The 11,544-nt window shown below is 44.1% G+C and overlaps 1 protein-coding gene across 9 annotated transcripts in view; it reads right to left on the bottom strand.

Moving 5' to 3' along the window:
- Positions 1-367: 367 nt before the first annotated feature.
- The window catches only part of TJP2 (tight junction protein 2), a 113,665-nt gene continuing 102,488 nt past the window's right edge, over positions 368-11,544 (bottom strand). For 8 of the 9 annotated variants that reach the window (XM_075597674.1, XM_075597666.1, XM_075597684.1 and 5 more), the window contains 5 exons: positions 9,755-9,970; positions 9,085-9,195; positions 6,509-6,844; positions 4,787-4,872; positions 368-1,302 (listed from right to left, as the gene is read on the bottom strand). In XM_075597674.1, coding sequence (XP_075453789.1) covers positions 1,137-1,302; positions 4,787-4,872; positions 6,509-6,844; positions 9,085-9,195; positions 9,755-9,970 — 915 coding nt within the window. In that variant the 3' untranslated portion in view covers positions 368-1,136. The remainder of the gene's footprint in view (positions 1,303-4,786; positions 4,873-6,508; positions 6,845-9,084; positions 9,196-9,754; positions 9,971-11,544) is intronic. The other variant, XM_075597640.1, reaches the window with a different exon arrangement.

Genomic DNA, 11,544 nt, shown 5'->3' with positions numbered 1-11,544 from the left:
TATCGAAACAATTAAACAGTCACAGTTAAACAATTTAATCCTAGATTACCAATTAGCCAATTTTGATCCAGAGTTGGACTGTATATCAAAGATGGGGTCTCTTTACAGCTACAGGTCTACCTTGGTCAGGTGGCGTGGCCCCCCAGAAATGTCACGTCCTGTTTCTGCACCCTGGATTACAGGGTAGTAAAGATGCACCGAATTAAACTACAAAGCAATTTGGTGAATTTGTTTTCATGTATGTTAAGAGGGCACCTAGACAGACCGGCACAAGAGGTAAGGAGAAAGCAAATTGCGTCTGTACAGGTCGGCCGTCAATCACCATAAATAACACTTCCATGCTAAAAAATAAACCAACGTGAAAAGGTTTAATTTGTTTCCTTTTATTTATGTCCATGTGAAAGTGAACTCCCATTGTATGCCTAGAGCACACACACAAGGCCAGCATTGTAACAGCCAGATTATCTGATCATTATAACTTCTGTACATGCTGTCATTCTACATTACTCAAAACATGGATCTGTGAAATATTTTACACATAGGGACACCAAGAAAGCAGCCAACCACCACGAGTGCTTCATGGCTTTGCATTAGTGCAAGACACACACACTACTTTTCTGCAGAAAGGCACTTTCAAAAACCCCTTTTGGAATGTAGTTTCATTGGACGGGACGGGGACATCTGCCACTAAAATCTGCTGAGCAGTTTCTGTTATGAAGCTGGTTTAGGTGATCCAGAGCTGCAGCGAAAATCACTGCACAAAAGAATTTCTATAAAAAAAGCCTGTTAAACAAAAATTAGTAGACATGGGATTCCAGTAGAGCGCTTAACCCTATATTCATGTTTCCAGAACACCGCAGACATTGGTAAGGACACAGTTTTCCAGTTGAGGAGATTACCTACAGTATCTGCATATTTTTTTAAATAATAAAAAAAAAAGTGTATGGGACAAACCAAGAGTGCAGAATTCCTGCTAGTTTAAGCCCACGCACAGAACAGGGTTAAACAGAGTCTTATCAGACAGGGTAGGCTCTCGGGTAGAAGACACACATTTCCCATTTTGTATGCAGCCGGAAGGACTGTACAATGTTAGCCTGCAGATAAGTACTTTGGTCCCTTCTCATCACCACAGTGGTTCACAGCTCTGTGTCCCTGTATTTAGAAGGCGGTGCATGATATCCACGTTTTGATTGGTCCGCCAGTTGGCGGCGGTATTCTTCTTCCTCGTCATCGCTCCCATAACTTCCGGTCCTATCTTGATGGGCCTTGGACGGTGGTTTTTGAGGCTCTGGAGGCCTTGAGCTAAGCATGGAAAAAATGGTAACCAATAATTATTCTTGTACATGTCAAGGATGCGAGTTATTAATTTAATGAATGGTACCAAACACGGATAGGCTACCAGATTATGTTCTGTTCAGATATATAGTGATTAGGGAACAAGAACCAAGTATTCACCAATATCTATGGACACCATTTTTTAATTTTAACATTCTGCATAAGAACAAAATAAAGGCAATGCAAAGAATATCACTTAAAACACCCACATACAGACAATATTGCACATGCCCTAATGAGCTTACAGTTTAAGTGGCATGTTGGGAGAAAGCTACACTACCCTGCTTTGTGTCTATGTGCTGAAATTAAAGTAGGTTTTTACATGGGAGACAGAGGGAGAGAAAGTGCTTGTAGGGAAGTGATCTTGGGATTTCCATCTTATTTCTATAGGGGGGGTTAGAGCAGGGGTGCGCAAACTTCTTGAGCTGCGCCCCCACTGCCCGGCAACCGCAGCGTTCGCGCTGCCCTCTCCAAGGACTCTGCGTCAAATGACACCACGAGTCATTTGACGTCACATGACCCCACCATTTGACGTGCGTTTCCAAGGTGACGTGTCACATGACCCCGCGGCGCCAAACGACGCGTCGCCGAAGACCTGACAGAGAGCAGGTAAGGGAGTTACAGAGGCCACACGTTTTCCACGGCGGGGAAGAGCGCGGGTCCTCTGTCACCGCCGCACCCCCCATAAAATTCTCCCCCCCCCTCCAGTTTGTGCACCCCTAGGTTAGATGTTTGAATATAAATCATATATAGGATAGGACAACATTTTCCAAAAATGTACATCTTGTAGGAGATAGAGATTAGGAGATAGCGATAAAGATCTATCCCTCTCGCTATCCATCACATAGAGCATGACCTCTATTTATTTTAGAGGTCATGCTCTGAAGCTGCCGGATGGCAGGCTCAGGAATTGTGAGGCAGTACCTCTTCACGGAAAGGGTGATGGATATATGGCACAACCCCTCAGAGGGGGTAGAGACTAATAGAGTTAGGGAATTTAAAACATGCTTGGGGAAGACATAAGGTTCCCCTAAATATGAAAGAAAACCAAGCTTCAACTAGGGGCTTTGTCCATTTTTCGATCTGCTGTAAATCCAAACTAGGTGGCCCAAGTGTTTCCTCTTTGCTGTCAAATGATATGTTTCTATACTAGTCCCAACAATATTTTATCACGAAAACATTAAAAAGAGAAATTAGTATTTAAACATACTTCTACTTTAAAATAATTTTTAAAAAAAGGAACTAATCTCTACTTTTAACCTATTACGTAGTTGGCTATCAAGCATGTCAAACTCGCGGCCCGCGGGCCGCATGCGGCCCACAACGAATATCTTTGCGGCCCAGCCAATATGTCCCGGTTATGGGGGCGTGAGAAAGATGCTGCAGCTGGTAATTATTCTCTATGTTCAGTAGAATGAGTGAATGCTGCCGGTGGGATTGGATGAAGGGCCGCATGGGATTGAATGAAGGGGGCGGGGCTTCCGCTTTGTGCAGAGCACACGGTGAGTGTGTGTGTCTGTCTTCCCGCTCCTGCCTCGTCTGTCTGCTGTGCGGTGTCCCCTGCCGGGCGGGCAGCCACAGGGACCCGGGGCAGGGGAGGGGGGTTGCCCCCATGGCGCTCCCCCCCATGGCGCTGCTCCCTTTTCCCCCCCCGGCGCTCCCTTTGCCCCCCCCCCATGGCGCTCCCTTTGCCCCCCCCCCCCATGGCGCTCCCTTTGCGCGGGAAATGGGCGTGGGGGCGGGCAGTGGTGGTGCGCGATCACTGGTGGGCGGTAGGTGCAGCGGGAGGCGGTGAGCCGCCTGCCCAGATCGCAGGCCTTTCCTCTGTCCCCCGCCCCCCTCCCCCTCCCCCTCCAGTCACTCACATCCGTCGTTGTACTCCACTTTGTGTGTGTGTGTTGGAGGGTGTGTGTGGGGGGGGGGGGGGAGAGAAAGAGAGTGTGTGTGTGTTCGGGGGGGGGTTGTGTGTGGGGGGGGAGAGTGTGTGGGGGGGAGTGTGTGCATCAGTGGCTGTGTGTGCATCAGTGGCTGTGTGTGCATCAGTGGCTGTGTGTGCATCAGTGGCTGTGTGTGCATCAGTGGCTGTGTGTGCATCAGTGGCTGTGTGTGCATCAGTGGCTGTGTGTGCATCAGTGGCTGTGTGTGCATCAGTGGCTGTGTGTGCATCAGTGGCTGTGTGTGCATCAGTGGCTGTGTGTGCATCAGTGGCTGTGTGTGCATCAGTGGCTGTGTGTGCATCAGTGGCTGTGTGTGCATCAGTGGCTGTGTGTGCATCAGTGGCTGTGTGTGCATCGGTGGCTGTGTGTGCATCGGTGGCTGTGTGTGCATCAGTGGCTGTGTGTGCATCAGTGGCTGTGTGTGCATCAGTGGCTGTGTGTGTGTATCAGTGGCTGTGGGTGTGTGCAGGCCAGCAGTAACTGTGTGAGTGTCTGTGCATGGTCAGTGTCTTTGTTGGTCTGTCTGTGCAAGTGTCTGTTGGTCAGTGGATGTGTGCGTCTGTGCAGGTCAGAGAGAGAAGGGGGGGGACAGAATGGAAGGGGGGGATAGGGAGATGGGTGGGGAGAGAGAGAAGAGGGGATTGAGAGAATGGGGGTGGGGAGGGAAGGGAGAGAGAATAGGGGGAGAGAATGGGAGAGCGGGGGGGTGGAGGTGGAAGTAGAGAGAGAATGAGGGACAAGGCCGCCAACAGAGGGGTCTGCCGGGATTGGCGTCCCGGGCCCGGTGAGTCAGTCAACCACCCTTTCTCCCCCTCTCTCTCTGTCACCCTCCCTCTCTCTGTTTTATCTTAACTGCCCTATACCTACACCGAAATAACCTATTCTGCTTTCTTCCAGATCTGACTCTCGTTTCACGCGGGAGACATCGGAAGACAGGTAGGGAACACCTCCCCTCCAGTATAGTACCTTGAGGGACTGCTTTGGAAATTGTTAAGAGGGGGCATCCTGACACTGGTTAATGGGTTCAGAAGTCATTCACATCTGGGTTTTTTTTGGTTCGGTTAGTGACACACACACACACACAAACACTACTTTTCGAAATAAACCTACGTTTCTATGAAAATTGAAGTTTTTGTTTTTTTGCGGCCCACATAAACTTAAACCTTGTTTATTTGGCCAGTGTTAGCCTTTGAGTTTGACATGCTTGGGCTACATCATGGGCTTTCTGCTGGTCTTGTAGCAGGGATCGTATTCTGCGCTATTGTGGAGCATTGAACACGAATAAGCCTGCCCCATTATCAGTGATGCTGCGGTCACACAGGGCGTGAGGGTACTCTGGAGCCGTGGCTCATACGGCATTCAAAGGGTTAAAATATGCCCCTGTCATTAGCGGTTTGGAGGGGACTAAAACAAAGTATATATGTATTATGCACGTATTGTAATAAAAAATGTCTTAATAACCAAATCTCTTCCCAGCAATGCAGAGTTTAGCAAAGTGAACAAGAATTTCTTACCTTGCCGGTTGGGGCCAATTCTGTTCATTTTTCTGTGGTTTTATTGGTACTGCATAAATTTCTGGGAGTTTCTGGGCCAGTTCCAACTTAAGAAAAAAATATATACAATACAAACAAACAGTAAGGTTTGATAGCAGGATTGGTGAAATTATTTTACCTGAAAAATGAATGTTGCTCATTGTGGGTATATAGCCCAAAAAAAGAAATGAGGAATCAGGCAGGTCACACAGCAACAGATAATAAAACCTTATACAATATTGTTTAGTTTGGCTAAGCTATACAGCAGAAATTGTCACTCTAATCCATTGCATTTTCATTATCTATCTCCTATGTTATGTATAAATGACACGTTTCTGACATTATGATACATGGTGTCTAGGACAATTAGCCACGGCCGTTTACCCACCAGGACAGATCGCCTCTGCAGATAATCCTTACCCTAAAAAAAAAAACATAACCACTGCCTTAGGGGCTACACAGCAGGGGCCAATTGTCCCTCAGCAGCTGAACGGCTGTGGCCAATAGTCCCTTTCCATGATGCACGTGCCAATATTCAAAAGCACGCAGTCCAATAAACCACAAGAGGTGCATTCTACAGTAAGTAGAGATGGGTGATTTTTTTGTCGAATTTGGATCTGCAGCGGATTGGCTGGTTCCTTTGGTTCGTGGATCAATGTCAAAAAGGGCGATTCGCGTTGTGTGTTTTTTTTTTTTTTTAAACCATTATTACCAATACACTCCGCAACCTGTGGACGGATTTGTAGAATCCAATCCGCGGATTCAGCAAATCGGCGGATTGGATTCTACAAATCCATCCACAGGTTGTATCCAATGGGGTTTTTTGATGAATCTTCACGGATTTAAAAATTGTCCCATTCAGTTCGCGGATTTTACATAGCGCAAAACGGATTTTGGGGGCAACATCAGCGAAAAATCGAGGAAACAGATTTGGGTCGATTCGATCTCTCTAATTCTAAGTATCCCAAGGCAACTTGGGATTTTACTTTTTGGTAAATATATTAAAGCAGCAAAACATCACATCCTCTTTGAAACACACACACAGAAAGTTGTAACAACGGGTTACACTTCGTAACTGCAGCATTTCCCAGACTGTAGCACAATGTTATAAAACGGCCATTTTGTTAGGCACACAATCAAGATTGTTACATATTTACAGGAGCACCAAACAATTGCCAGTTTAGGTAAGAAAGTAGAATTATACATTGTCACATGCTTTACGTATAAAAAGAAAAATAAACAAGGGGGAATGTAGTATTGCTGCTTTAATTGCATATCGAGTTCAAAACAGCCATCATATAGAAAAGTGAGAGTCAATTAAAACAACCTTTCAAAACTACTTTTACAGGAAAATACAGGATCAGATTTCATCATAAAGAAAATAATTTCACATGTAACAACCATTGTAGGGACCATAATAAGAGCAATGAAATGTCTGCAGAAAGCGTGTTTGACAAAAGAGTACACACCGTCTGCGGATCACAGTTCTCTTTAGGCTGTGCGGTAGGAAAAACATGCCCCCCTTAGAGCACACACACACACACACACATATCTCTCTCTCGCTCTCTGTTACTGTATCTACTGCAGCCTTAGTTGAGGCAGTACAGATCTGTAAATATATTTTAGGCAAAAACAGCATCTAAATGTGCCTGCAGAGGCAGAAAAGTACAGTATAGTCTATCCAGCAGTAGATATACTTCTTACCCTGGCATTTTGCGCCTCGTGCAGTTCCTGTATCCTTTGTACTCTCGCACTGTGATCCATTTTCTCAAATATTTTCACTTTCCCCAGCACAGATTTGGGAGTATTTTGATCTCCTTCCTTCACCGCCGGCGCCTCCTCTTCTCTTCCTGGAGCTGGGTTTCCGGACACTGAAGGCTTCAGTATGGGCTTTCCAAACACAGGCTTGGCAGCAGTAGGTGGTGGGGCTGCCCTGGCTGGACCTCCTGAAATCTCGCTGCTGGCAGCACTGGAGGCGCTCCTTTTGGTCTCTATGCTGCGAGGAGAGTCATACAGCTCATCCTTGCTTTGTGCTTTTACCTGCGAACAACATATACATAAAAGACCAGCCCCTCATCATGTTTTCCTTCAAAAGGGCTTATTTAATTATACAAAAATCAAAATGGATCCCTCAGAGAAGAAATCTTCTGAAGTATGGCACAGAATGTGTGTTGGATGTGTTCCTGTGTGGTTGGACTCCACAGCCACATGGCAGCAGTTCCCCAGGATGTCCCATTTGCAGTATGCAGTGTTATGGTTCTGCCATCCTGTGAACAAGTGGATTCAGCATTCACAGATTCTTCTATCTGGACCCAATTTTTTGGGGGGACTATACATCCGGTATTCATACAATTTTGTCTTATGCTACTTGCCCGTCTAGGATTATCAGTATACATTTTTTCTGGTTGCCAATGCACGATTATTTGGGCAATGTTGCGTTTCCAGAGTAGAATGCTGGTTAGGATCATTGTGGCACATTGCATCTTTATAAACCTGCGTATATTGTGACAGGTCAGGGAGCTCCTGCCTGGAGACTTTCTGGTGCCACGCGATTATAGACTTCTTGGACACTTCTTATTGATTATTTACTTGGGCCGTTCACTACTTGGGGAGCCCGCCACTTATTAGCTGTTTATAGTTAGATGGTGTCTTGAGTAGTGCAGGGGTGCGCAAACTGTTTTTCTAAGCGCCCCCTGACTGCTCTCCCCCGACCGTACCTGTTTCTGACGTCACCCCGCAGTGTCATTTGACGACGCATCGCCAGATGCCGCCAGAGACAAGACAAGGGACTTGGAGGCCGTGCGCGCTCCCCCAGCATTTAATTTATATGTTGTGGGGAAGAGCACGTCGCCTCTAAGCACCGTGCCCCCCCACCCCCAGAAAATGTTGCGCCCCCCACTTTGCACACCCCTGGAGTAGCGTATGATTATGTATTTTTCAATTAATTTATATATTTTTTACTTATTGCCTCTGTGTCATACTTTCGATCTTTTCCCTCCCTGGGAGGGATCCATTTTGTTTTTGTTCAGTTCTTTTTATCTCCCGTGCGAGCACCATCCTCCTAAAAAGTTGTCACTGGAGTGGTATTAGTGCGGTTGGAGATGTTTTAAAGTACTAGTCATTGAGACTTTATTTTTTGAGTGCTACCGGTTTTTGTTGGCTTATTTAGTTATTCAGTAAGCTCCAAAGCGACAGATTGCACTGTTCTCACCCAAAAACTCCCATTAACGTGAATTAGGGGGCTGTCGCATTGGAGTTTATTGAATAAGCCCTTTTGTTTCCAACTTTAAGGTCCCCATGGAGATTAAGCAGGTTTATCCACTCTGTGATCAAATTAACTTGAAATGCATAAAAATCCCTTAAGTGGCATTGTTTAACATGGAGACAAACTCAGCACAGTTAAAGTGAATTTGAGCATTTTGATCATAAACCCTATCCTAAAAACTAATGCTGGCTAGCTGTGTTTGGTTGTATAAAACATGGAGGCAAATGTATCAAAGTTGAATAACAAAAAGCAACCGAAATGTTAAAAAAGGTAACCCCAGCAGGGTCCAAGGAAAGCTGGACTAACACCTCTATGACAAGTTCAAGGTTCACACCTCACCAATGACTACCCGGCCATTGTGTCTCTTGTGGCAGGAAAAATAAAAAAAAATACAAAACTGTAATCTTCTAGTAAATACAATAATTTGTCTTTTTAAAAGCACTTGAGGTCGAAGGATGAAAAGTGCTAATTTTGGGGTTTGCGGTTTTATAAAGTTTAAAAAAAAAAAAAAAACTATTGGGTCAAATGAAAGAAGCACAGGACATCCAACATGGTTCATTGTGATAACCACACAATCAGCAATCTCAATGCTAATGACCATCTACATAGTCTGCTCTAATACAATTTCAAAATACTTTGGCCCAGTTCCTGAAACGGGTGCTAAACTTTACTAATGGGAGTAAAGGCATGCTGAAGCTTAGCAATCTTTTGTAGATCTGAGCCTTTGTCTAGCTGATCCACTTTCTGCTCATTTAATTTCTGATTAATCTTACATAGGGTGTTGATTTGGTGGGGGGTGGGAGGGGGAGGTGAGTAGCAGGCCTATGTCAGCAAGATTTAAAATCAGTGAAATCACTACTCTGATTGTCAGAGAATTGAGTCTGTTTTAATGTGAAAGCTACAGGAACTCCAGGCACAACAATGAAGCCAATCCTTGGCGAGAGGTTGCACTGAAAGAATGGATGTGCTGGTTCGGTATAACGACAGACTAATGTCAGTCATATCATACACTTGCCTTTGGTGGTTCAGGTTTGAAGGTTGGAGGAGGACTGGGCTCTCTCAGAACCTCTCTACTGCCGGCCCTTTTCATCTGAACTCTCGTCTCTTGGACATGCTTCACTATAGACTGCGATATAAAGATGTATAAGATTGCCAAGCAATACTAAAAAGTTTAACACACGATTGACATATGAAAGGTTTTAGTTCGTTCTAAGTGTGACGTAAATACTACTTAGGTCTTCTCCATCTAAACTATTTAGAATGGGACATGTTTAAAAATTGCATTGCAACACAGAAATGTGTGGCAAATAGCAGGTCTGCTTCAGTAGCAAAGAGCTGCAGTGCAAGTAGTACTTCAGGAGAGATTGCCAAAGGGTGTCACCCTAACTTCCACAGCTTTTGGTAATGAAAGTATGTATAGTGACACAAACTTCCATAATAAAAACAGGTAGCATGCAATCCATTATAACAAACAAGGTCTACTTTCTGTTTCGAATTCTAAATGGCTTGTGTGCTACTATAAAAAGGGATTATTGGGATTAATAATGCCCAACAGTTAAAAAAAAAAAAAAAACTGATGCTATGTGCAGTCATTGCCCATTCACTTTGTTTGCAGTGAGCTTTATGAGCAGGAAAGAAATCTTTGGAAAGTTTCCTATTCATGAACCCTAGAGAGCACTTCTCACCTCCTCTGGACGTACAGGCTCAGACGAGCGGCTAATGGCAGACACCGGCAGGGGGTCATCAGCAGGCTCGTCAAGCTCATTGTCTGTGTAGGCGCCACCTTCCCCATCCGTATCTTCAAAGTCACTGATCAAACGGCTGTCACAGCTTAGGTAGTCTGCTCCCATTGCCGTGAGGTAGGACATGCGATCATCATCGTCATCGTCTATTCCTTCGGCCTGGAAAGAACGCACAATACATTTATTTCATTTTTTTTTTTTAGTAGCGGGGTGTTGAGTGGAGGTAGAATTGATGCGGAAAAAATAAAATGAATGAACAGTTAAAATATACAGGGGCATATGTATCAAAGCAAAAGTGGTGCAATTCTCAGGCAAACAATGCTCCAGATGTATCGAAGGGCACAGCCTATGGATTTCAATAGTGTGGTTTTTTTTCTTTGATACATCTGGTGCAAATGTTTCCAGCAGAATTATGCCACTCTTGCCTTGATGCATATGGGCCATAGGTGCTCACTGCTCCCCTGACTTTTTGAAGCCAATTGATTTGGTGTGTGCGTATACTATTGACTATCAATTAGACGAAATGCGTAGAGTTATGTGATCAAGTTCCTATGGTCTTATTTTAAATCCATCTTCTATATATGCCTTTTTAAAGGCGTTTGGAAGTTTTTACTTCATTTGCTCATTAAACCTATCTGGTTGGGACGTAGCGATTTCCATAAGGACACTGACAGCACTAAAGAAACATCATTCTGATAATCATGTGAGATTCAGCAGTGGGAGAGAGCAGGAGCTCTGATTGCAGTCACCGCAAGACACCTGAGAGCAGGCAGCGTTTGGTGTGTTGGAGAGACGGATCTGACTACGCCAGAGCTTCGTGGGATGTGGTTAAAGATTGTGCTCCTATAGATATGCTTATGTTATCGACTATCTTATATACTAAACCCTCATCCTCTACAGTTGGACAATTGGACTACTTATTTACACCAGTGCCTATTATTTTAAATACACTGCATTGGTTTGTGCTGTTTGTTACTTACAGTACATATACATTCACAAAAAATCGTGCCACATGCTTAAAAAAAAAAAAAAAATTAAACACACACACACACCTTACTAAACCCTAACATTCCATAAGATACACCAATATCTTAATGTAGTTGGTAATGTCCAAGGACCCAAAACGAGTGAGATGTAGGTGTATTAGAGCTTAAAAATATATTTTATACTGTTGATTATAAAAATGAGGTGCGTCTTCCAGCGAGGCTCACTACATACGGGTGAAGATGGGAGCACTTTTCATATTGGTGCCAAGAAGAGACAAGTAAATGGTTAACAAGTCCCAAAAAGTCATGCAAGACAAAACATGAAAGGGAAAAAAAAAAATATAATATTATATTTTTATTTATTAATGTGACTGGAAGACAATTAACTGCCTACAACAGCTCAATATTTTGTAACTGCCTGGAAAGCACGGACCAGATAAATGTAATAAAATAAATTATTTTAAATGTTGTTACATTTCCGCAGATGAGCAAAACCTATGGTTTTCCTTATCTGCGGAAATGTAACAACTTTTAAAAAACAGGTTGTCCTAAAAGGTCTGCTAGCGTCAAAACATGCATCGTGTGTACTCAGTCAACTAGAAATTGGGGCTTAGTGAGAAACCGCAAACATTTGATGTTTGTTACAATAAAATAATACAATGGGTATCTGCTAAAAATAAGTGAAGTCCTGGTGCACACTCCATGCACGAAGAAAACAGGGAGACATTGGAGGGCTCCTCAAAAGAA

The sequence above is a fragment of the Ascaphus truei genome, chromosome 1 (genome assembly GCF_040206685.1).
Source record: "Ascaphus truei isolate aAscTru1 chromosome 1, aAscTru1.hap1, whole genome shotgun sequence".
Lineage (NCBI taxonomy): Eukaryota > Metazoa > Chordata > Amphibia > Anura > Ascaphidae > Ascaphus > Ascaphus truei.
The sequence above is the reverse complement of the archived record's forward strand: the minus strand, read 5'-3'. Positions and strand labels throughout refer to the sequence as shown.